General features: G+C 36.2%; 1 protein-coding gene across 42 annotated transcripts in view; it reads left to right on the plus strand.

The window, feature by feature from the left end:
• The window catches only part of Nrxn1 (neurexin 1), a 1038549-nt gene that overhangs the window by 894015 nt on the left and 116755 nt on the right, over positions 1–27779 (plus strand). For 28 of the 42 annotated variants that reach the window (XM_085832802.1, XM_085832806.1, XM_085832809.1 and 25 more), the window contains one exon: positions 26493–26582. The exons of the other annotated variants lie outside the window; for them this stretch is intronic. In XM_085832802.1, the coding sequence (XP_085688928.1) occupies positions 26493–26582 (90 nt within the window). The remainder of the gene's footprint in view (positions 1–26492; positions 26583–27779) is intronic. 42 annotated transcript variants of the gene reach the window in all.

Consider the following 27779-nt stretch of genomic DNA (forward strand, 5'->3'; position numbering starts at 1 on the left):
TTTATCAGGGTTTATATAGTTCTCTGTTCCCTAATCTAAATTGTTCATCTGATCTTGGTGTAACTTTGGTACTATATATTGAGGAAATTATTCATTGATTTTAGATTTTGCATTTGGTAGAATACTTGTTTTTAAAGTATGTCTTTATTATTCTCTGGATTTCCTATATGTCTGTTGAGATCTATATTTTCATTTCTAATTTAGTTAATTTACATCACTATCCATCTTTTAGTTAATTAGGATAAGAGTTTGTCAATGTTGTTTATTTTTCTCAAAAAGCTAACATTTGTTTTCTTGAATCTTTGTTTTATTTTTGTTTTTATTTTATTGCTTTCAGCCTTGGGTTTCAATATTTCTTGCCATTTACTACTTTTGGGTGTGATTACTTCTTTTGCTTTATATTTTTCAAGTGTGTAATTCAATTACTAATCTAAGATTACTCCAGTTTTTATGAAGATACTTAGTGCTACGAACTTGTATCTTAACACCATTTGCATCATGTCATTTATGTCTGAGAATGTTGTGTATACATTTTTACTCAGTTCTAGACAGTCTTTAATTTCTTAATTTCGGTCTTGGCCCATTTTTTATTACATAGTGAGTTCAGTTTCCATGTGCACATAAGCTTTCTGTTATTACGATTGTTATCAATATCCAGCTTTAATCTGTAGTGGTCAGATGGGATGTTGGATACTATTTTAATTTTCTTGTATTCCGTGAGATAATTTTGTGTTTAAGAATATGGTCAATTTGGGAGAAAGCTCCATGAGGTGCTGAGAAGAAGGCGTACTCTTCGTGTTTGGGTGAAATGTTCTGTAACTATGTTAGGTTTATAATGTTGGTTGTCTGCAACATTCCTTTGTTTAGATTATGTCTGAATGCCCTGTCTGTTGACAATAAGTGAGATAGTCTCCCAATATTACTGTGTGAAAGTCAGTATGTGATTTAAACTGTAGTGTGTTTATTTTGTGAACTTGGCTATCCTTGGGGTCTGGTACATGGATGGTAAGAATTGCAGGGGTCTCATGGTGGATATTTGCTGTCATTAGTATTTAGTGCCCTTCTCTAGCTCTCCTGATTAGTTTTCATTTGAAGTCTATTTTGTCAAATATTACAATGGCTACACCAACTTGCTTCTTAGGTCCATTCATTTGAAATCTCTTCTATCCTTTTACCATGAACTGATATCTATCCTTGATGTTAAGGTATGGGTTTCTTTTTTTTTTTTTTTTCATCTAGCAGAAACATGAATCCTTTTTCCACATTATTTCTGCTAGTCTCTGTATTTTTACTGAAAAATTGACATTCTTAACATAGAGAAATATCAATGAGTAATGCTGATTACTGTGATTTTATTGTTATTATTATTGGTTTGGTGGTGGTTTTCTTTTGATTTGCTTGTGTGGGATTATTTATTCCTTTTGTTTTCTTGGGAATTGTTTACACTTCAGATTGGAGTTTTCCTTCTACCTCATCTTTAGGACTGGGTTTGTAGATGAATATTGTTTAATTTTTAATGTATTTTTCATAACATGTCTTCTTTTCTTCATCTATTATAATTGAAAGTTTTGCTGGGTAGAGTGGTCTGGGCTGACATCCATGTTCCCTTAGCATTTTTAGATTTACCATCCAATCCCTTCTGGATTTTAGCATGCACATAAAAAAGTTGGTGTTATTCTAATAGAGCAGGCTTGATTTCATGAAGTCATTGTTTTTAATATCTGAGTAGTACTCCATTGTGTAAATGTACCACAATTTCTGCATCCATTTCTCTCTTTAAGAACATCTGGGTTGTTTCCAGCTTATGACTATTATACATAAGGCTGCTATGGACATGGAGCATATGTCCTTCTTATATATTAGAGCATCTTTTGGGTATATGCTCAAGGGTAGTAGAGCTGGATCCTTAGGTAATACTATATCCAATTTTCTGAGTAAATGCCAGACTGTTTTCCAGAGTGGTTGTACCAGCTTAATATCCCACCTACAGTGGATAAGTGTTCACCTTTCTCGACATCCTTGTCAGCATCTAATGTCACCTAAGTTTTTTGTCTTAGCCATTCTGACTAGTGTGAGATAGAATTACCGTGTTGTTCTGATTTGCATTTCCCAGATGACTAAGGACGTTAAACATTTCTTTACGTGCTTCTTGGCCATTCAATATTCCTCAGTTGAGAATTCGTTGCTTAGCTTTGTACCCCAATTTTAATCGGGTTATTTGGTTGTCTTGAGTTCTTTGTATATATTGGTTATTAGAACTCTATCGGATGTAGGATTAATAAAGAACTTTTACCAATCTGGTGGTTGTTGTTTTGCCCTTTTGATAGTGTCCTTTGCCTTTCAGAAGTTTTGCAATTTTATGAGGTCCCGTTTGTCTATTGTTGATCTTACAGCATAAGCCATGGGTATTCTATTCAGAAAAATGTCCCCTGTGCTCATGTGTTCGGGGCTTTTTCCAACTTTCACCTCTATTAGAGTCTGTGTATATGGTTTTATGTGGAGGTCCTTGATCCACTTGGACCTGAGCTTTGTTCAAGGAGATAAGAATGAATGAATTTGTATTTTTCTACATGTTGACTTTCAGTTGAACCAGGACAATTTGTTGAAGTTGCTGTCCTTTTTCCACTGGATGGTTTTAACTCCTTTGTCAAAGATCAAGGGACCATAGGTGTATGGATTCATTTCTGAGACTTCAGTTCTATTCCATTGATCTACCAGCCTGTCTCTGTACCAATACTATAAAGTTTTTTTTGTTGTTTTTGTTTTGTTTTGTTTTGTTTTGTTTTAATCACTCTTGCTCTGTAATACAGCTTGAGGTCAGGGATGGTTATTTCCCCAGGTTTCCTCTTGTTGAGAATAGTTTCTGATATCCTCTTGGTTTTTTTTTTTTTTTTTTTTTTTTTTTTTTTTTTTGTTATTCCAAACTAATTTGAGAATTGCTCTTTCTGAGTCTATGAAGAATTGAGTTGGAATTTTGATGGGGATTGCATTGACTCTGTAGATTGCTCTTGGCCGTTTTTACTCTATTAATCCTACCAATCCATGAGCATGGGAAATCTTTCAATCTTCTGAGATCTTCTTAGATTTATTTCTTGAGAGACTTGAAGTTCTTGATATACAGATATTTCATTTGCTTGGTTAGAGTCATACCAAGTTATTTTATATTATTTGTGACTATTGTGAAGTGTGTCATTTCCCTAATTTTTTCTCAGCCTGTGTATCCTTTGAGCATAGGAAAGCTACTGATTTAATTGAGTTTATTTTATATCCAGCCACTTTGCTGAAGTTGTTTATGAGGCTTAGGAGTTCTCTGGTGGAAATTTTGGAGACACTTCAGTATACTATTATATAATTTGCAAATAGTGATATTTACACTTCTCTTCCAATGTGTATCCCTTTGACTGCCTTTTGTTGTTTAATTGCTCTGGCTAGGACTTTGAGTACTATATATTGAATAGGTAGGGAAAAAGTAGGCAACTATGTCTAGTCCCTGATTTTTATTGGGATTGCTTCAAACTTCTTTCCATTTAGTTTGATGTTGTCTACTGTTTTGCTGTATATTGCTTTTACTCTATTTAGGTATGGGTCTTGAATGCTTCATCTTTTCAAGACTTTGAGAATCCCCCAGGCAGTTATAAGATGATGTGGTTTTCCTACCTACATACACCTATGGCAAAGTTTGTTTTATACTAAGCACAATAAGAAATTAATCCACAATAACTAATGATGGATGGAAATATTATAACAAAATATCCCAATCAAATTACTGGCATTACTGTTTCTCATCATTGGTAAGAAAAGGGCCATTTGAACATTAGCTCTGCAACCACAAAATGTTGAGTCTTGGAACATCTCCATTTCATCCAGATTTTTCCAGTTTTGTTGAGTACGGGCTTTGGAATAGGTTCTGATGATTTTTTGAATTTCCTTGGTTTCTATTGTAATGTCTAACTTTTCATTTCTGATTTTATCAATTTGGATACTGCCTCTGTACTCTCTGCTTAGTTTGGCTAAGGGTTTATCTATCTTGTTGATTTTCTCAATGAACCAGCTCCTGGTTTCATTGATACTTTGTATAATTCTTTTTGTTTCTACTTGGTTGATTTCATTCCTGAGTTTGATTATTTCCTGCTATCTACTGCTCTTGGGTGTATTTGCTTTGTTTGTTTGTTTGTTCTAGAGTTTTCATGTGTGCGACAAGCTTCTAGTTTATGCTCTCTCCAGTTTTTTTTTTTTTTTTGTAGGCTCTTAGAGGTACGAGTTGAGTTTTCCTCTTAGAACTGCTTTCATTTTGTCCCTTATGTTTTGGTATATTCTCTAATCACTTTCATTAAATTCTACAAAGTCTTTACTTTCTTCCTTGACGAAGATAACATTAACTACTTATGGTTATCATTGAGTAGAGGATTGTTCAGCTTCCATGTGTATGTGGACTTTCTCTTGTTTTTGTTGTTATGGAAGACTAGCCTTTGTCCATGGGGTTATTTTAGTCTTCTTGTATCCTTTGACTCCTCTTTTGTGACCTATTATTTATGGTCAAATTTGGAGAAGGTACCATGAGGTGCTGAGAAGAAGGTATATTATTTTGTTTTAAAATGAAATGTTCTATAGCCATCTGTTAAATCCATTTGCTTCATAACTTCTGTTAGCTTTGCTGTGTCTCTGTTTATTTTGTTTCCATCATCTGTCCATTGATGAGAGTGGGGTGTTGAAGTCTCCTACTATTATTGTGTGAAGTGCAATGTATGCTTTGAGCTTTAGTAAAGTTTCTTTTATGAATGTGGATGCCCTTGTATTTGGAGCACAGATATTCAGAATTGAGAGTTACTCCTGGTAGAGTTTTCTTTTGGTGTATATGACATTTCCTTGCTTATCTTTTCTTTCTTTCTTTCTTTCTTTCTTTCTTTCTTTCTTTCTTTCTTTCTTTCTTTCTTTCTCTCTTTTTTTTGATAACTTTTTGTTGAAGGTAGATTTATTCCAAATGAGAATGGCTACTCCAGCTTTTTTCTAGGAACCATTTGCTTGGAAATATTTTTCCTGCCTTTTACTCTGAGGTAGTGCCTGTTTTTGTTACCGAGGCACATTTCCTGTATGCAGCAAAATGCTGGGTCCTCTTTACCTATTCAGTCTGTTATTCTATGCCTTTTTATTGGGGAATTGATTCCATTATTTTAAGAGATATTAAGGAAAAGTGACTGTTGCTTCCTGTTATTTTTGTTGTTAGAAGTGAAATTATGTTTCTATGGCTATATTCTTTTGGGTTTGCTAAAAGTTTACTTTCTTGCTTTTTCTAGGGTGTATTTTCCCTCCTTGTGTTGGAGTTTTCCATCTACTATCCTTTGTAGGGCTGGATTTGTAGAAAGATATTGTGTAAATTTGTTTTTGTCATGGAATATCTTGGTTTCTCCATATATGTTAATTGAGAGTTTTGCTGGGTATGTAACCAGAGCTGGCATTTGTGTCCTCTTAGGGTCTCTATGACATCTTTCCAGGATCTTCTTTCTTTTAGAGTCTCTGGTGAGCAGTCTGGTGTAATTCTGATAGGTCTGCCTTCATATGTTACTTAACCTTTTTTTCCTTACTGCTTTTATAATTTTTTTCTTTTTTTTTTTTTTTTTTTGGTTTTTCGAGACAGGGTTTCTCTGTGTAGCCCTGGCTGTCCTGGAACTCACTTTGTAGACCAGGCTGGCCTCGAACTCAGAAATCCGCCTGCCTCTGCCTCCCGAGTGCTGGGATTAAAGGCGTGCGCCACCACGCCCGGCTAATTTTTTTCTTTGTTTCATGCATTTGGTATTTTGTTTATTATGTGATGGGACCATGGAGTTCTGTAGGCTTCTTGTATGTTCATGGGCATCTCTTTCTTTAGATTAGTGGAGTTTTCTTCTATAGTTTTGTTGAAGATATTTACTGGCCCTTTAAGTTGGGTATCATTTCTCTCTTCTATACCTGTTATTCAAAGGTTTGGTCTTCTCATTGTGTCTTGGATTTCCTGGACATTTTGTCTTAGGAGCTTTTTGCCTTTTGCATTTTCCTTGACTGTTGTGTCAATGTTTTCTAGGGTATCTTCTGCACCTGAGATTTTCTCTTCTATCTCTTTTGTTCGGTTAGTGATGCTTGCATCTATGACTCCTGATCTCTTTCCTAGGTTTTCTACTACAATATTGTCTCCATTTGTGATTTCTCTCTTGTGTCTATCTCTATTTTTAAGTCCTGGATGGTTTTGTTCAATTCCTTCACGTTAAATAGGTATTTAAGTAATAGGAATACCTATTACTTAAGTATTCCTGTAATATTTAAGGATTTTTAAGATTCCTCTTTAAGGGCTTCTACCAGTTTACCTGTGTTCTCCTGTATTTCTTTAAGAGAGTGATTTATATCCTTCTTTTTTTTAAATGTTCTTTTTTTTAATTGGGTATTTATTTCATTTACATTTCCAATGATATCCCAAAAGTCCCCCACACGCTCCCCCACCCACTCCCCCACACACCCACTCCCACTTCTTGGCCCTGTTGTTCCCCTGTACTGAGGCATATAAAGTTTGCACAATCAATGGGCCTCTCTTTCCACTGATGGCAGACTCGGCCATCTTGTGATTCATATGCAGCTAGAGATACGAGCTCTGGGGCGGGGGGTGTACTGGTTAGTTCATATTGTTGTTCCACCTATAGGGTTGCAGATCCTCCCAGCTCCTTGGTTACTTTCTCTAGCTCCTCCATTGGGGGCCCTGTGATCCATCCAATAGTCCTTCTTAACGTCCTCTATCATCATCATAAGATCTGATTTTAAATCTGAGTCTTGCTTTTCCAGTGTGATTCAGAACTTGCTGTAGCCAATGAATTGGGTTCTGATGATGCCAATTAGACTTGTTTTCTGTTGCTTATGTTCTTTTGCTTGCCTCCCACCATTTGGTTATCTCTAATGCTACCTACCCTTGCAGTCCCTGACTGTAGCCTGCCCCTCCTGTGATCCTGGTTGTGTCAGAACTCCTCAAAGTCCAGCTGTCTCTGTGATTCTGGGATTCTGGGATCCTATGATCCTAAGAACCTGGGTGTATCAGAGTTCCTGGGAGTCAAGCTCCTTCTGGGATAACAAAATCCTGGTATGATCAAGCTCCTGAGATTCTGTTGTGTCAAAGCTCCTGGAAGGCAAGCCTTTTCTGTGTGTTACAGGGTTGGGTGGAGAGCCAGAACCCTGGGTTTGCTCCAGGTACAGGTGTAACCTGGAAGAAACCTGTGCCTCTGACTGGGTTTGTTTCCAAGCTCCTTTGTGGGTCCCATTTAGGATGGGTGTTGGGAAAGATGTTGTGGCCTCACCTGTGATCTTGAATGTGTCAGAGGTCCAGTGCTGCTAAGTGTGTCTAATCTCCTGGGAGTCAAGCTTCCTCTGTGACCCTGAGATTCTGTGATCCTGTGATCCTGTAATCCTTGATCCTGGGCTTTTCAGAGCACCAGGGAGTCACGGTCCCTCAGTCATCCTGGTTGGGTTAGAGCACTGGGAAGTAGAGCTTCCTCTGGCTGTTGTAGAACTGTGGAGCCAGTGCCCAAGGTCTACTCAGGGCACCCTAGTTCTTTTTTATATGGAAATTTAAATACCAATCATTATTGTTTTTTTTTTAATAGTAGGAATTAAAACCAGAGACTGTGCTAGATAGCTTACCTACCACTGAGATCCATAGCCAATCTCTAACTAATGTTTCCTAATGATAATACTTACTTTTGAAGGCTAATCTGAGGACCATTTAATTTATAACATACTTTATAACAAAATATTGCTATTCTTTAGCTTGATGCAAAAGATTAGATGCCATGTCCAAATTGTACCTCCTTTTCAATGTCTCTAAAAGCCTGTGTATGTACAGCATTGCCTCTTTACTCTTGCTCTGTATTCCTAACTTTGTTATCAATAGTCAACTTTGGTCTAAAAACATTAGATGGAAAGCTCTAAAAATAAACAATTTACAAGTTTTACATGCTGCAGTTATGAGTAACATGGTAAAATGTCCCCATCTTGCCATGTCCAGCATCAGATTTGACTCATCTCTTTAGCACATTGACACTGGATAACTACCCATCCATTAATCACTGAAGAACCATAAAGATTTTTTCAATTTTTTATTAGATATTTCATTTACATTTCAAATGCTATCCCAAAAGTCCCCTATACCCTCTCTCTGCCCTGCTCCCCTTCTCACCCACTCCCACTTCTTGGCCCTGGCATTCCCCTGTACTGGGGCATATAAAGTTTGCAAGACCAAGGTGCCTCCTTCCCAATGATGGCCAACTAGGCTATTTTCTGCTACATATGCAGCTAGAGACATGAGCTCTGAGGGTACTGGTTAGTTCATATTGTTGCTCCACCTATAGGGTTGCAGACCCCTTCAGCTCCTTGGGTACTTTCTTTAGCTCCTCCACTGGGGGCCCTGTGTTCCACCCTATAGATGACTGTGAGCATCCACTTCTGTATTTGCCAGGCACTGGCCTAGCCTCACAAGAGACAGCTATATCAGGGTCCTTTCAGCAAAATCTTGCTGGCATATGCAATAGTGTTTGGTGGCTGATTATGGGATGGATCCCTGGGTGGGGCAGTATTTGGATGGTCCATCTTTTCATATCAATTCCAAACTCTTTCTCTGTAACTCCTTCCCTGGGTGTTCTGCTCCTTATTCTAAGAATGAATGAAGTATCCACACATTGGTCTCCCTTCTTCTTGATTTTCTTGTGTTTTGCAAGTTGTATCTTGGATATTCTAAGTTTCTGGGCTAATATCCACTTATCAGTGAGTGCATATCAAGAGACTTCTTTTGTGATTGGGTTACCTCACTCAGGATGATATCGTCCAGATTCATTCATTTGCCTAAGAATTTCATAAATTCATTGTTTTTAATAAGTGAGTAGTACTCCATTGTGTAAATGTACCACATTGTATCGATTCCTCTGTTGAGGGATATCTGGGTTCTTTCCAGCTTCTGCCTATTATGAATAAGGCTGCTATGAACATAGTGGAGCATGTGTCTTTCTTACCAGTTGGAACATCTTCTTGATATATGCCCAGGAGATGTATTGCTGGATCTTCTGGTAGTACTATGTCCAATTTTCTGAGGGACCACCAGACTGATTTCCAGAGTGGTTGTAGACTCAACATTTTGTGGTTGCAAACCTATTGTTCAAGTGGCCCTGTTCTTACCAAGGATAACAAATAGTGATGCCAGTAATTTGATTGGGATATTTTGTAATAATATTTCCATCCATCATTAGTTATTATGGATTAATTTCTTATTGTGCTTAGTTTAAAGCACACTTTGCCATAGGTGTATGTAGGTAGGAAAACCACATCATCTTATAACTGCCTGGGGTATTCTCAATAGTTTCAGGTATCCACTAAGAGTTTGGAACACACTGGCTTAGGACAAATTAATTACTGTATTTCCATCTTGGAATAAATTTCCCTTTTCTCATTTGTCAGAGTCAGGGACAAATTCACAGATAAATTCTTTCTGGCTCTTCAGATTATTACTTCTGACCCCAACAAATATTTAATTGCTGTATCTCTTTCATCTCACAATCTATTCTGAGACACAGTTCTACATTTTACAGAAACCTTCACCAGGAAAAACAAGTTAAATGGCTGACACACAAAATGTGTTTCGAAAAATATTTAAATAAAGAGTTGACATATAATAATTTAGACTACCTTCATGGAAGAGCAAAATGTAAGATGAGTGTTGGAGAGTCCTTTGGATTTTAATGAATGTGAGCATTATAGATACCGTACAGGCAGGTGAGCAGAGTATTATATAGAATTTCACCACCAGGATATAAGGAATGTCAGAGGCTGAAATTTCATTTGGATTTGGATTGTCTGACAAGTTCCTGTGGTTACATGGGCCTTATTCTCTAAAAGAGAAAATTATACCTTTCACCAAATGCCTTAGACTTTCCAGTCCTTTTCCTTTACCTATAGCCAACCAGGAATTTCTGTTTACTACTGCTTACAATAACATCTAATAATTGAAGACCATAAAACATGATCACTTAAGCAGGGACAGTGCCAAGAATGATAAGAAGCATTGCAAATGGTGACTTCTGCTTAGCAAGGGTAGATGGGACCGTCAACCTGAAACATCTGCTTCTATAAACTCCAGGCCTGACGTAACTGTGATTATTACCTGGAGAAGCTAGAAGTAGTTTGTTAGTTATTTTATATGGGTGGAGTTGAAGTAGATGAGCAGAGTGTGTTAATTCGAATAAAAACTTCATTCTCAATTTACAAAAATAATTTTAACCAGATTGGAAATGCTTACTTTTGTATAAATTAAATCTTTCCATATATCAATGTGTTTTTAGTTACTCATAAATCACATATTTGATTTCTTCTTCAGATAGATGAACTTCATCTATGTTAATTCTTATATCTTCAAAAACGTAAACAATGTAGGTTTAACTTTCTGCTTAAAGGTGTTTTCTCCAATATTCATTGTTTTGTGAAATAAAAAGCATTGTGACAAGATAAGGAACTAAATATGGGATAGAAAAGAGTAGGATCATGGATACCACTCTTCAGTGTACCAAAAGACCCATGACAAAAGGCTATTCATTAGTATTATGAATAAATAAATTATGAGTTAAGATCCATATGATACATTCAGGTCCTAATGCAATCCAAAGCCTCAGACCCTGCTTGGAGTCTTCAGTAAGAAGGTAGTTAGTAAGACCTGCGGCCTCATTCTTATCTTGTTACATTAGACCTGATAAGGAGCAGGGGAAGAAAGAGAATATTCTCTTATTCTGTTGTAGTTTGAACTATACTTGGGAGGAAGGAAACAAAAATTAGGGAAGTGATTTTATAGTTGGAACTCCCTATCACCAGGAATATGAAGACTGAAATAGATGTGAAAAAGACTGGATAATGCTTAAAGAGGACCTGAATGGTCTAGAGGGGTAAAATGAATAATAATTAGCTTATGCATCCATTTCATGATTGTGAATGCAGAATAACACTAACATGATTCTGTCATCCTTACTGATGAGCACAATTGAATTTTATTTCTAAAAACATGAATCTTTCATATTCCAGAAAACTTTGTTTTGGTTTTGTTGTTTTGTTTTACTAGATCTAGTTCCTCAAATCATTTTGTTATTCTCCTGGCACCCCAATGTTCTTGTTATCACAACAAAGTAAGCAGCCACTGACTGCTTTATTTTTTAATGACCTTTATTTTTCACCATTTTCTCTCTGTGCTGCTATTCTGCTAGTAATTTAAGAGCGCTTTTTTTTTTTTTTTTTTTGGTAAACTTTTATAGTTGCAATATCAAACCTGCGTTATCTTGACTATTGTATTATTGAACATACTTAAAATTCACTAAACTGCTAAGTGTAAGAAAAAATGGAAACTGTTGTGATATTTCATACCCCCAATCTCACATGTATACCTATTTAGAAAGCTAAATCTGGAGAATAACTAGTTCAAATCCAACCTGGGCAACATATCAACACTTCCTCAGAAGACCAAACCAAACCAAACCAAACCAAACCAAACCAAACCAAGCCAAGCCAAGCCAAGCCAAGCCAAGCCAAGCCAAGCCAAGCCAAGCCAAGCCAAGCCAAGCCAAGCCAAGCAAAGCAAAGCAAAGCAAAGCAAAGCAAAGCAAAGCAAAGCAAAGCAAAGCAAAGCAAAGAAAAGCAAAGCAAAACAAAACAAAATGTGTGGTGAGTGACTTGCTCCTTGAATGACTACTTGCATAACATAGATAAGGACCTAGGTTCAACCACTTATACCACAGGAAAACATAATGGGAGCGTGAATGTAGAATATTTCAATGTTTAGTCAAGCCAAAGCAGGAAGGCCTATTGTATGTGTTCATAAATTGTGGTGGTGTTCTTTTCGTAGTTGATTTGGAAAATAGAAACACTATGACTGTGAACAGTGTTACCAAATAACTTCCTTCAGTTTCTATCAGATTATGCTCCCTTCAGACCTCTCTAATTCTATAGACCTAAGAGAGAAATCCACCCAGGACATCACATCAAGCATCGTAAATTTGATGGGAGTGGACCAGGTTTTGTCTAAGGTATTCTTTTTTTCAGAGACCATAATCTGATGTGATCTATAGAAATAATAATCACTGTCAGATATTTATGATTACGTGAGTGAAACTGTTAAGAAACTGCTCCTTCATGCTTTATAGACTTGTGTCTTATTCTAAAATGTAATGTGATATGATAAACCTTGGCCAGATTTAGTGGCATGCCCATGACTATATTACTGCAATTTTTTCTTTAGTAGTATCAAACATATTTATATGCCTTTCCCAATATACTTTAAATATTTTTAAAAATACTACTTAAAAGAAAGCTATTATTCTTAAAGAGAACTTTTTATTTTTGCGAGAAATATGTCATGTAGTGCTACTTGCTCTATGCTCCCAACTAACTTATTTTGATAGTATAAACTGTTTTAACAGCCGACTGTTCTTGGTTCTAAATTAGGCTGTGATCCCTTAGCTTAGTTATAAAATAAAAATTCCTTCTTCAAACTTGAGACAACATAGAACTATGCTGTAGCTTTGAACACTAGTAAAATCAAATTGTCATGGTCAGATATCATTACAGCAAAACCAGGAACATTCTGCATCACTTTTTTCCAGGCTAGGTTCCACCCTGCTCCTGGGAGATCACATTTCCTTGTAGCAAATGAACAGAGAATGAAAAACAAGAATAACGGTTATAATTTGGCCTGAGTAGCAGTTAATGCCATTAGCGTTATAGATACTATTTTCTTCATCTTTGTTTGTTTCATCATTGCCACATACTTCTAAAGGAGAATCTGATCTGTTTCTCTTCTAAATAAATGAGAAGTCTTACAAATTTTATTGATTTTATTATTTGTGCACAAATATAGAGTTGCATATCTCTACAAAAAATTAGCAGAAACTCATTGTCGATTTTTATCATGGGTTTTGATTCCATATCTAGGTCTCACTGTTGAATTACTTCTGCTTTTTACTGAACCAAGGAGAAAAGCAATAACTACTGCAGTTGCTATAGTGATCTAGCTCCCCAACCAGAAGGATTCATAGTAGGATTTAGAATGAATATGAGACAATATGAGCAAGCCTGGATCACAAAGAGACGCGGAGCATTAGATGGATTTGTTATAGTTTGCAGAGCAAAGATTCATTATAGCAAAATATGTGAGAATAGAAGTTCATGGAAGAGACTAGTACTTAAGGAGGTGCTATCTTCTGATGCCTTTAAATATTAATTTAAAACATTATATTTATGTACAAAGGAATATATACCTGAGTGTGAGTATGTATAATGTGACAACAATTAAAGAAGAGACCATAAATTTGAAAGGGAGTGTGTGTCCAGGAAACATGAAAGGATTTGGAGAGAGGAAATTATAGTATAGTCAAATAATTATCTGAAGATATTATAAGAATTGTTATATACTTAAAACTATGCAGGCTTACAGAAGACATAAAAACTCAAACATTCTATTTTTATAGTACTTGTAGTTCTTTGGAGCAAATACAATATTTCAAATATAAAATTTGGAGAGTAGGCTAGAGGGATTCAGAAAGCATGTCTTAAATTGAGATGGGAAGTGACATACTATTGCTAGGATGACTTGTGTCCTGGAAGATGCAGTTGGAAAGACACTGGCATTGAAAATGAAGGCTGGATTCTTCCTGAGGGTAAAGGCACCAGGGGCATCAAAGCAGATCCGAATACAAAGGCAAGGCTTGTACACCCTTTCTCTCAATCATCTTTCCAAGTAAAAGACCAAAATACAGTTTGAAATCTTCTTACATAGATAGGTAGGTGTGATTAAATTTGTATAAACTTTATAAATTATGAGAGACCTTCGGAAGTTCAAATCTTTTAGTCACTAACTGGTCAGCTGGGGCATCCATTCATTTAGCATACATTCTTTACTCCTGATCAGGGTCATAGTGGTTGTCATCTGTTAGGGTCTTGTGTGCCTTGTGTTCAGCTATCAGTTGGCATCATAATTCAGAGATAAGTACCAAAGGCAATGTCAACAGGGGTGAAATAGTTCTAACCTTGAGGAGAAGATAATCTTTCCAGATAAGCCATGAAATATCCTTCTTTATTTACTTGCATAAGGATTTTGTAAACCTTCCCAATCAAACTGTAAATATTTACTATAATATTTGGTGTTTAGGTGAAATGTGAGACTAGAAATTGGCATTAAAATACAGGCTAGGCTTTGGGGTCTTAGAATTTGTTTCTGAAATTTTGGAAATGGGCACAATACTTATTTTCTGATATCACAGAATTTATGAAATTGAAAAAAACATAAGCACGTTTCTATAAGAGAATCTCAGCGCATTTAATCATCAGCATATGTAAGAATTTGTTTTGCACACGGCTGTGCTGATTGTTCTGTACTGAGATGTACATAAATCAGGAAGCATTCAGTAAAACAAACATTTAAATGGAGCTACACTTTATCTATGTTAGTGCAACTACAGGCATCTGCAAAGGAAATCGAGAGTTAGTCCTAGAAATGCCATGAAGTGATACAAAATCATTCCTTTTGAAAAAGCTCTTCTTTGTACACAAGAAAGCTACATATGCCCATACCTACACATTTCATCCAGAAATCCCTTTGATGGTTATTTTATAAGTAATGCAAAACCATACAGCTTATAGACATTCTTTTGTAATAATGTCAACTACTACAACTTTGGTGGCAACTTCCATAGTTTGCCATAAACCAGAAGTGAACACAATGTGTTTTTTATCTGAAGTTAATAGTTTAAACAAGTATGACACTGACATTAACACAGTCCTTTGCTTTTTCATGTAAACATGCAAGACTATAGCATTTTCACAGATTTGCACTGTCTTCTGAAATGAAGATCTCAAACAGTACTCATTTTAAAACAGTTTTAACATTTAACAACAAAGTGCTGTTATTTCTTAATATCCAAAATTGGCAAGTAAGCTTACAATATGATCTTGAAATAAATTAGAATAATTTCTAAGTTATGTTCTAAATATGCCATAAAAAGGTATCAGAGACTGTGGCTTTTACTGCAGTGCTCACTCTCTGTCTTATAGGCAGAGTCCTCAAGGTTAAGCTATTGTCAAGGCTGCTTTATTCTGAAGTTTGTTTCGTCAGTTCAAAGCTGATCTTTCTTCTGTGCATGAATACCTAACATGTCTTTCTGTGTTCAAACATTCTCTTTTAAGAATGGTCACTAGGGGCTGGGCGTGGTGGTGCATGCCTTTAATCCCAACACTCGGGAGGCAGAGGCAGGTGGATTTCTGAGTTTGAGGCCAGCCTGGTCTACAAAGTAAGTTCCAGGACAGCCAGGGCTACACAGAGAAACCCTGTCTCAAAAAAAAAAAAAAAAAAAAAAAAAAAAAAGAATAGTCATTAGATTTGACCCCTCAAAAGAAAGATGTACATTAATAGCCACTTACTTATTTGTTTGACTTAACAGACTATTTTTTAATATTATATTTTTATTTTATATGTATGAGTATTTTGCTGGCATGTGTGTATGTGCAACTTATGGATTCATTGCCATAAGAAGTCGAAACAGGGCATCAAACATCTTGGAACTAGAATACAGACAGTTGTGGTCCAACAAGTGGGTGATGGAGACCGAACTTGGGTTGTCTTTAAGAGGGACAACTGCACTTGGCTGCCAATATCCAAACATCATCACGTTCTGATGTGCTCGGAGCTCAAGGCTTCACCAAAGGAATTCCTGATAACAGTCTCTATTCCACATATAGAAGCAGAGTTCACTAAAAATTCACAACATGTTAAAACTTCATTCCTATGTGTGAACTTAATACAGATTGACAACTGATGTGTTGACTTATAAAAGAGGAAAATGCATGCACACACATGTGAAAGACAGAGAGTGTTTGTGTGTATGTATTGTGTATGTATTGTGTGTGTTTGTGTGTATATGTGTGTATGTGTATGAGTGTTCTGTGCATATGGATGCACACACATATGTATGTGTGAGTTTGTGAATGTTTTTGTGTGCATATGTATTTGTATGCATATCTGCATGTTTATGAGAGCCTGTGTGAGTTAATGTGTATATATGGTATGTATGTGTGCATTTGTGAGTGTGTTTTGTATGTGGGAAGAGTGTATGAATGTTCATATGTGAGTGTGTGTGCGTGTATGTATGTGTGTATGTGTATGTCAGTGTGTATGTGTGTGTGTGTGTGTGTTGTGTTTACCAGCTTCATTTACTCAGAGGCACATACCTGTTAGAATATAATTGCAAATTTGCTCTTTTTCCCACTTACTTTTGCTGCAGAGCTCCTCTAGAAATCACAACTAGCTACAATGTAAGGATGTCGCTGAAGGGATAGTCAGACAACGACTCTCTTCTCTGCTTATTGCATTGGGAGCTATTTGGATCTTTAAATCACCTGGTATGGAAAACAAACCACCTTCATGTTTTAAAGTGTACCCTTGCCAGACCTGTGAGAATGATTTCTGCCAGAAATAGCTCCCCAAAAGCAATTTCCACCATCACAGGTGCTTGAGGTATCCAAGAAATGTGCAATTTTGATAAATTGTGGACAAGTGTCCACAAGCAGTGGCCACTGACTTTGCATCATGGTCCTTTGTGAGCTCTGCTACTCTTGACAGTGCTTTCTGTGCTAAAACATCTAAGCAGAAGAGAAACCCTGTCTTGAAAAAAACAAAAAGAAGAAGAAGAAGAAGAAGAAGAAGAAGAAGAAGAAGAAGAAGAAGAAGAAGGAAGAAGAAGGAAGAAGAAAAGAAGAAGAAGGAAGAAGAAGGAAGAAGAAGGAAGAAGAAGAAGGAAGAAGAAGAAGAAGGAAGAAAGAAGAAGAAGAAGAAGAAGAAGAAGAAGAAGAAGAAGAAGAAGAAGAAGAAGAAGAAGAAGAAGAAGAAGAAGAAGAAGAAGAAGAGGAAGAAGAGGAAGAGGCGGCCCTTCTCCTTTCTCTAATAGCGCAGTGCCCATTTCCCATCCTCTTAAGCACTTCTTGTAAAACCGAGATATTCTATATTCTAATCCATTCTTCCTGTCTCCTTTTGGAATGACTGTCAGACCCTTGGCAGTTTCAGTGGGTGTCTTGTAGTCACTGGTGTGTGTGTGTGTGTGTGTGTGTGTGTGTGTGTGTGTGTGTGTGTAGCAAGAACAAAAGACAAGCTTGAAACATCAAGCATATTAGGAAAATGTAATGGCTTAGTTATAAAGGTCCACACAGATGACAGCTGGAACGCTTCATAAAAATGTCAACATACCATAAGATAACTTTGAAGAGAGGAAAAGGAGAAAATGTCAAATAAGAAACGATTTTGGAATTTTATTTTAATGATGCTGAGATTAATACCCCCACAGAAAGCTAAGATTCATGTTTTACTAAGGTGGCCTAAGGCTTTATTGCCTAAATAGAGCCTTGGAGGCCACTTGTGAGAAAATCCTGTTCACTGCTCTTGTTTGAAACACAATGGACTGCCTTGTTCAAGACACACGGTTTCTGCTTTCTTTACAATTTCACTGTCTTTCTCTGCCACAGCATTATGGGCTGTTGGCTAAGAGTTAAATGCGCTATTTGAAGATTTGTCTGAAGCACCAGCTGACAGACTAGAATGCCCTTTGCACAGCTCACTGAAGCTCCAACTTATCCATGAAGCAGCTTTTGGCAACATGCTGCAAGGCTGAATGTACCATGCTCCTCACTATCCTGGTTTCTCTTGGGACGAGTGTGTTCCAGGCTTGTTCCTTTTATGTGACCTCCACCAATTACTGACCTATTTTCCATTGTCCATATAGGCTGACTTCAGGGTTTGGCTGTTCATAGACTTCATCAATGAAGGTATCATTGCTTGAAGTGAATGTTCTGATTCTGATGGATCACTGAGAGATTATAGACATGAGTAGTAGTAAATTCAACACCCTTGTCTTTATCATATGAAAGATATATCAACTTGCTTTTACTCTTAATTAAGCCTAACTAAAATCCACTTCTTGGATCTAGTAGTGAAAAAAAAACTCTTTTAATAAACTATACATTCCTTGGCATGGCACATAAAACAAATCATTCCAGGTAATGACGTCATCACACATATCAACTGCATGCTAGGTGCTACCTGAAGATACTCACATATTTACGTCTATACCCTTACTTTATTTATATCTACTTTACCTATGAGAAAACTGAAGCTCAAAGACATAGAGAGACAGAGTTCAAAGCCCAGATCTCATCTATCAGTGCCTTTTTCTGCATCGATTCTGACCAGGGCTGATACTTAACTTTAAAGAAGTATCTTCTGGAAATGTAAAGGCAATTTTTTGTTTGGTGAAAATATATTCTTAAATATATTCATCCAATCTGCTTAGTCCACATAATGTGACTCGTATGTACATGGTTCAGGACTCTCTATTTGGTATTGGATAACCACTCTGGAAAGACGATTCCTTTGCTTCCCAAGGTTCTTCAGGTGTGTGTAGTTTTTCACTAAGATTGAGGTTTCAGGAGATTGTCTCCTTTGGGGTCATCCGTGTTCAGATCTTGTTTAGGCAGCGGTGTTGGAAAGACTCCTCGCGAGAGCTTCTCTGAAATTTCTAGGAAACACACTCTCAAAGCAATCTTCCATTTCCTCAACCTCTGCAATGGCTACTTTTATATCGCTGTGATAAAATACCATGGCCACGGCAACTTATAAAAGAGAGCGTCTGATGTGGAGGTCACACTTTCAGACAGTGAATCTATTATCATCATGGTGAAAACATGGCAGCAGTCAGGCAATGCTGACACTGGAGAAGTAGCTGAGAGCTGACACCCTGATCCACAAGCATAAAACAGACAAACAGGCAGAGAGACAGACAGAGGCAGAGAGATGGAAATAGCAGGGGACTTGACAGTTCAAAGCCCAACTTCAGTGACATACTTTCTCCAACAAGGCCACACTGCCTAATACTTCTCAAACAATCCCACCAACTAGGGACAAGGTATTCAAATGTGTGAGCTGATGGGGGTTATATATTTCATACCACCACAGACTCTTACATCTTTTCCCCCACTCTACCCAAATGATTTCTGTGCAGGAATTGGATGATAAATGTGTCAGATAGAACTCAGAAACACAAGATTTCATGTTCTCCACATTTGGCTCCTTTTATGGCTTTCTGTAATGGCCTTTTTCTGTTGCAAAGACAGGTGCCTTTGATGAGGCATACAAATTACATGCATCTGTGGGGATAAGGATGAATAATTAGAATGTAGTCAGGGATTATACCAGTTTTATAAAGTGGTGGTGGTTATAGTTTTCTCTGCAAAGACTCATGACTAATTTCCCCTGGGTATTTACCTGGGTTTCTAGGTGTGACTTCCCTTTTGATGGGTGAGCCTTACATTCAATTAGAGTGTTGTTAGTTATAGTCAAGTTATGAATTCCACTATTGTTCTAATAGGGTTATGGTGTCATGAATGTTGTGAGTTGGTGAGAAATATCTTTTGAATACAGTGCTCATTTATAAAATTTAAAAATACTTTATTTGGGATATTTTTACCTTTTATAAGACTGAAGGGAGCAGCAGCAATATAATTGTCTCCTCCTTATTAATTCAAGATATTTTACATTAAATTATTTATGCATATCTGGCAAGCATCATCTTTCCAACTGAAAGGCAATCTACATTCCAATTACAAGGAAAAAAGAGATTCAAGTCCACAGAAAATGATATTAGAACTTTCCACTGATAAGGTTCATTTTTCCCCACTGGAGAACTGAGAAAATTCAGTGTCACATTCAAGTATATCACAACATATGCAAAGGCATCCACTGCTTTCTTCCTCAAAAAAGGGAAGGGAAGGGAAGGGAAGGGAAGGGAAGGGAAGGGAAGGGAAGGGAAGGGAAGGGAAGGGAAGGGAAGGGAAGGGAAGGGAAGGGAAGGGAAGGGAAGGGAAGGGAAGGGAAGGGAAGGGAAGGGAAGGGAAGGGAAGGGAAGGGAAGGGAAGGGAAGGGAAGGGAAGGGAAGGGAAGGGAAGGGAAGGGAAGGGAAGGGAAGGGAAGGGAAGGGAAGGGAAGGGAAGGGAAGGGAAGGGAAGGGAAGGGAAGGGAAGGGAAGGGAAGGGAAGGGAAGGGAAGGGAAGGGAAGGGAAGGGAAGGGAAGGGAAGGGAAGGGAAGGGAAGGGAAGGGAAGGGAAGGGAAGGGAAGGGAAGGGAAGGGAAGGGAAGGGAAGGGAAGGGAAGGGAAGGGAAGGGAAGGGAAGGGAAGGGAAGGGAAGGGAAGGGAAGGGAAGGGAAGGGAAGGGAAGGGAAGGGAAGGGAAGGGAAGGGAAGGGAAGGGAAGGGAAGGGAAGGGAAGGGAAGGGAGGGAAGGGAAGGGAAGGGAAGGGAAGGGAAGGGAAGGGAAGGGAAGGGAAGGGAAGGGAAGGGAAGGGAAGGGAAGGGAAGGGAAGGGAAGGAAGAAGGGAAGGGAAGGGAAGGGAAAGGAAAAAAAAGGAAAGGAAAGGAAAGGAAAGGAAAGGAAAGGAAAGGAAAGGAAAGGAAAGGAAAGGAAAGGAAAGGAAAGGGGAAAGGGAAAGGGAAGGAAAGGGAAGAGAAGGGAAGGGAAAAAGATAAAGGAAAAAGGAAAAAAGGAAAAAAGGAAAAAAGGAAAAGGAAAAGGAAAAGGAAAAGGAAAAGGAAAAGGAAAAGGAAAAGGAAAAGGAAAGGAAAGGAAAGAAACTGAATGTTCCGAAAAGCTGGAGAAAATTGTTGTGGGAGAGGTGGAAGTTCTATCCATGCTGTACTCTCTGCTTCTTTAGAAATCAGAACTAGGAGGAGAAGTCTTAGAGAATATATTTCTATTAAGTCCTTATTGTAGTGGATAAGGTTAGATGTTATGACATCGTGGTATAGAAAGTGTTCAAGAATCTCATATCTACAAAATAATAAAGTGCCATTCATGAGTTGATACGGGCTCCCTTATATTTCCTTTACTTCAATCAATAATATGTCTAATAATGGCCTTTCTATTGCTGTAGCTGTTAAATAATTTTTATATCTTAAATGCTACACAGCTAGCACAAGGTACCTCTTTAACATGCACTACAACAATGTACAGCCTTAAATTTATCAGGGTAGGCTTTGTATTTGGTTATCTGCTTTTCCCTGCTGCGTTCATTTACTGCTGGTAGTTTTTGATATGATATCCTGTCTGTTTTTATTGGGAAACAAATATCATATGAAAGATAAGAGAAGATATTATTCCATATAGGCAGTGAGAAATGCACAAGGTTGGTTTTATTTGTAATTAATCTGATGGGACAATATCTGAAAAAAAATGCTTTGTTCATAGCTAGTAGGAACAAGTTATACTACAGATTTGTGTATAAAGTAAAACTAGACATCTCAATGTTGAGCTATAGAAAAGAGGGACGTGAAAGGGAGATTTCTAATGCCAGTTAGGTGTGCACTATTTATAATTTCTTCTCCAAAGCACCATTGAACCCTGTGGTCTTCTGTGCCCACATCATAGCCATCTCACAAAAAATAACATTTAACACAGCTGCAGAAGTGCCTTGATTTGCCATTTCACAGATGAACCTGGAGTGACTTTTGAAGCATTAGATATGAACAGAGCACTGCCTGCTTGCTAATGTCTGCTCTGTGCTCTAAGTGAGCAGACCTCAGGATGTAGCAGTCCATTAAGACACTGTATCTAATATACAGAAGACGCTTGTGTATTTTTGTAAGGAAGCAATGTGAGCAAAGATAAAATATTTATAAATGTGATATTTATAAATCATTGACATTTTAGACAATATTCTAGCAAATATTATTCTTTTTATATATCTCACCTTTAAAACCTTGCAATTTGTATCACATTTTACTTAGTGTTTACAATTATGTATCCTACTTATTTATGTCTAATGACATAAATATTTAATCAGTCATATCATTAATTACTTTAGATATCACATATTATTGAAAGCGTATTTATTTATGAATTTTTAGTAAGTTGAAGTTGTAGTAAAATTAAAGGAAGTTATCAGCTCTAAACCTTCTTCATTATTACACATGTCTACCTGATTAGTCACTGAAACACAAGATGTGATAGTATGAAAACACTTTGTATGCAATATATCTTCTGAGTACATCTTCTCTTTTGTATCCCACCACTCTCCCTGAATATCTGAAGTCTGCATCGTTCATAGTTATATGCTCATGGCACACCATGTCTTGTCTGGAAAGCTGAATTATACCAGTTGATTTTGTCCATTATGTTCCTAATGTCTATGTGTTCCTACAGTGAGATACCTGTGAGGCATTCATGATTCAGAACATCCAGAGTTAGAGCAGTGCTCAGGAAATAACTTTGTAGAATCAGATGGCTAAGCTCACACATATCCAGCAATCCAAAACAAACACAAACAAACAAACAAACAAACAACAGAAATACTAAGGTTTATTTATAGAACCTAAATAAGAAAGACTGGTCTTTTGGAGAAAGGAGGAATCTAGAACGGATAGAACATACTTTGCTTTATCTAAGAAGGATACTACATTTTGGCTTATTAAGCAACATAACGAAAGAATTTAAGGAACAGATAGAGGAAAAAATAACATAACAGAGTAGAATGAAGAAGAAAGGAACAAATGTGAAGCCCAAGTACAGTGAGTTCTAATGTGTTGTAAAGTTCTGTCCCTCCTCTCATCAGCCAGTGTAGTACAAGGTCTTTTGAGTCACAGCTTAGATCCTCTCTCCTTCCTACTTGTCTATGGAGTAGGTTTCTATAAAAAATAAAACAAAGCAGTAAATTTACTAGATAAGTATGACTCTGCTTGTTTTCCATGTTAGGATTAAACACAAGGAATGCTGGGAACATTTGATGTCCCCCGTGGTTAGGCATGGCAGGGTTTCATTATCAAAGGAAGACATTTAAATTCTGTTCCTTTGGAATTCTCAGCTGTAAATTTCTTGATTACTTTACAACGTATGCTTCTACACACTAACGTGTGAAGTGGCAATGGTTATAATAGCTTTTTTGTTTATTCACTAGGATTTCTGGCAGATTGCAGATCTCATGTACCCAAGAGGATAATCTCATTCCAGAGTTTATAGGCAGACCCTTTATAGACCAGACAATGGCATTCTTCATTATATGAGAAAGTGCTTTTGGAAGAATCTAAGCTTCCATGTCTCAGGTGAAAAACCTTGCCTTCATCCCATGATGCCACACATATCACATCATCTATTTGAATCTCAAATTTTTGAACTGTTGAATAAAAGTTCTCTTGGTCTATGATCATTGTCAGCATTGACTAAAAGAATCTGTATATGTCAGTAGAACAACTCAAAAAACATAAAATCTATTCAATATATTATTTTCTGGTCTCTTAATTGTCATCTACACTCTTTAATTCATATATTAAAAGTTTATTTTTCAGAACAGATAAAATTCAGTTGTAGGTTTAGTGATTCATTGTATTCTGTTGTTGGATAAGGATAGGGCATTTTTAGATTCTGGCAGGGTGTGTTCTTTAGTCAATGAGGGCTTGCAAGTCCAGAAAATATCCCAATTTCCTGAATACTGTCATCCTGCAATTCATAATTTTCTGCCTAATTTTTGAGAGAACAACTGTGCTTTCTTTTTGTTTTCACTTACTGAAAAGTCATCAGTGTTCTTTATAGTCCAAAATATATTTATTGATAAACTTTGGAAGAAAGTAACTCTTGGAGAGTCTATATTTCATTTCTTTTACAAGATACAATCATTAAACTTAATTTTAGAAAAAGAAAGTCTCAGAAAATATGCAGATGCAGGTACAGAAACACATATACATGCACACACATGTATATAAACATACACATACTTTCTCCTTTCTCCTATGTACATAGTTAACCAGATAATTAGATTGACGTTACAGATTCTCTCTGACCAAATTAATCATTAGCTCTTCATGCAATTAAAAACACACACACACACGTGGTATTACTTCTTGGTCAACATGCATTTTTGCACAACACTAGGACACACCAGAGGCTAGATATTGGATAACACATAAAATATTTTATTTCAGAGCTTTACTCTCCTATTCTTATTTCAATGTCAATTAAATAAGAATGGACTGATAAGTCCTAGTCCATGTATAGAATGTATTAGCACTAACATTTACTTTATGAGTCATGTGTGTATGTATGTGAGAGTGTGTGGTTGTATTAGGGTGTTAATCTGGAATGTAGGATCTGATACGTGTTGATAGGCACTGTACCACTGAGCTACTCCACCATCCCTGCTTTATGATACTTGAACAGCAAATACTACTGCATTGACGGGCAATAAATACTTTGAGTGATTTAGCTTATACCTAGGAATTCTGTAGACCAAAAAGACAGGAAGGAAGAAAGTGGAGCTGTAGGAGAATTGAAGGAAACCTCATACTGTTCAAAAGGAGGGCAATGAGAGATGACCATGAGATGGAACAAAGATAAGCAAGGGGGAAAGTAATAGACCTGACAGCACACAGACTCGTCGCTAAAGGGTGAAGATTTTTTTTTAAAGACAAAGGTTAAGTTTTGTTCATGTTGTGCTTAAGTAGTGAGTCAGCTGGATTTATTGCAGAGAGGGTTTTGGATACTGTCTGAGGACATATGGATTATTTAGAACAATGGGTAATCTCTACTGTAAAGAACCATGAAATCATCGAGTTTGTAAGCCAAGTTATGCACTGAAGACAGCAATGAATATAGGGTAAGAAAGAAGTCCACAGAGAAAAGAATATATGTTGTAAAAAGCTATTTTGTAGTTACCATTTCAATTTAGGCATGTAAACTCACAATCATTATACAAATTCACAACAATCACACTGCACTAGAACAGGAAATAGTAAGTTTTTGCATATTTCTAATTTATACATATAAGCAGGCACATAAAAAGAATACAAACTGAACATTTAAAAAATAAATTTGAAAATTTGCTCTGTGATACAATTGTTTAAAAGACTATCAATATATCAAGATTACATCATGATTTCTACATCATGAAATATAACTTTATAACATTTACATAATTACATTATCCAGATTAATACAGCCCAGTGTTACCATTAAATGTATATTTAGTTCAACCTTGTTTACATCTTAAGTTGTATATTAATTTGTGAAATATTTTTAGTGACATAGACATTTGAATGATGCATTGATGTTCTAATGATACATCTTTCCTCCTTCTCCAAAAGCGTGAGAGCTACATTAGGGTGGGTTTATTATGGTAAGTATAATACATCACAACATTAGCACAAAACATGAAAACCACTTATAAATAATTATAAATCTAAGGGAAGGGTATATCTATTTTCTTCTCTAGCAAAATGCTTAAGGCTTTCTATATAGGTTACTACTATAATTTACAATTTCTTTAACAATTAATCTTCACTCAAGCTATTGATGAAATGTCTCAACTCCAAATTCTATTCTACAAAATTTTCATGAAATAATAATAATGATGATAAAAAAAATCCTTGTCTTTCAATGCACAGTACTGAGCACTGACAGTAGTCTAGACTTTTAAGTACTTTCTAGATCAAGAAAACACTCATCTATTTGCAAGCATGATTCAAGGTCAATATGAACAGAGTTTGTAGCAGATAATGTTTTCTATTCAGAGAAGCAAGACTTTCATTTAGTTCAGATGTGTGACTAAGAGCTATTGTTTACAGCTTCGCTTGTACATTAAGTTCTTACACCTTTTTAAAGAGAATAACTTAATAGTAAGTAGGGATTTGAGTACAAAAAGACATAAATAAACATTTTTTAAATGCTGTATGCTTGCTTCAGTGTGCTAAGCTTTAAATGAAACTGAAGGATGCTCATATAAAAGTCACTTTTGTCAAAGCCTTTCCTAACTCAGATGTACTTTCTTATAATGTACAAGTGATTGACAAACCGACTTGGGTGGACTGCACAAGAGCTGTTTGGACTTTGTGGTATTCTTAAATGAAACGAGTAAGCAAATATGTTGTCTTAATAGGAAATAAAGTATGCTAGGCCTATTTCAGCTGCTTAATGTGTCAAAGATGGTGTTAAATTTGGTGTTCATAAATTACTAATCTGGAATAAGAGGTTGAATGTATTTTGAAAACTTAAACCTGTTGTAGCTGAACATGTTTAACTAGTTAATAAGAAACATCAAAAAGACAAAACCCTGAGGTCAAGGGTCATTTTTTTTGTAAAGCTATTATATGCTGTTTAAATTGGTTGTTCGGGTCTGTCTATAACATAAGTATAATAACCTAGCTCAAATGCAGATTTCTAATTTTCAATTAACATAGGAATAATTTTGTTTGCTAAAATAAAATAAATGAATGAATGACAAGTCTGAAACATGAAATGCTCTAGGTAGAACTTTTTAAAATTCCAAATTTCAAAAAATCATGTGGCAATTGTATAGCTCAAGCTTTAAGTATTAACTTTTAACCTTTGACCTTACAGATTTTAACCAATGAAATGTCTCTTTAAACTTTAAAGGAAACAATGATAACGAGCGCCTGGCGATTGCTAGACAGCGAATTCCATATCGACTTGGTCGAGTAGTTGATGAATGGCTACTCGACAAAGGTAAAAACATTGATTAAAACTTCAAATAAAAAATAATTTGAACATAACCAAGTAGTTCTTCATTGTAACACTAATAAACATAAAAAATAAATTTTCCGTAAAACTAAATTAAAAACAAGTTTAAAACAGTAAAATATAGATAGTAATATTTGCATACCTTGTATAATAATTTCTATACATTGTTAGAAGTACCAACGGTTTAATAATCTTACCCAGTTAACTTAAGGTTAAAGGGACTGTTAAATATAATCCACTAACTCAATCTATGAAGGTACTCAGAGCAAGCATTAACCAAAAATGATAAATCATTTATAGAATATATCCATGGTCCAGCCTCTAAATTATTAACTAAAATATATGTAGTTCGGATATCTTTATCATGGTCCTGAAAAAAAAAATCTTTGTTTAAACTCTAGGAATCTTAAATAGTGGGCAATATGGATTGCCAATCAAAATGAAGTCCCTTTAACGTTTGCAAGCTTCTGAGAACATTTGGGAACAAACCCTAATTAAAACTGAACTTAAAGTTTTGTGCATGCCTTATGAGCAGAGGTAACTCTGCCCATGCTGGAGTCTCCATCTGATGATAATGGTACTGTTGCTAGGATTGTTTGATGGAAATGTGCCATGATTTCTCCATTGGTTTGTGTTTCATTCCTGAAGCGGCTTTTTACGTTTGAGGCTATTTTTTTTTTTCATTTTATTTTATTCTGTTTTGATACACTTGCTGAAAGCCAATCAGAAAAATATTTTTGAAACATTTTTTTTTTGTCTCTGACAAGCTCAGTGTAAACCATTCATTTCCTTTCAGTGTGATTGCTGAAAAATAGAATAATTGAAGCAACAATGGATTATTGCCTTTCAAAATATAAACATCTCTAAAGAATAGCATGTAGAGTTCTATGGACATTATTTGAATTATGAAATCTTTGTGATAAAATTTTAAATTAGATGTTAGTTCCTATTTGTTAGTTTATTTCAGAGGTTATTTTAGGATAACAAATATTGAAATGTTAGAAATGTCATACTTTTTAAATTTAGCAATTTAAATTTAAGAGACCAATAATAAGTTCTTTAGGCAAAAGAAAAATAGGATCCACTAAAAACTGATTTGCAGTATATATGTTTGATTGGTCTTTTAGCAAAAGCACTACATTATAATATGTCGACAATTTATAAGTATTTGCCAGTAATTAT

The sequence above is a fragment of the Mus caroli genome, unplaced genomic scaffold, assembly GCF_978045245.1.
Source record: "Mus caroli unplaced genomic scaffold, Mus_caroli_1 scaffold_18, whole genome shotgun sequence".
NCBI classification, from domain to species: domain Eukaryota; kingdom Metazoa; phylum Chordata; class Mammalia; order Rodentia; family Muridae; genus Mus; species Mus caroli.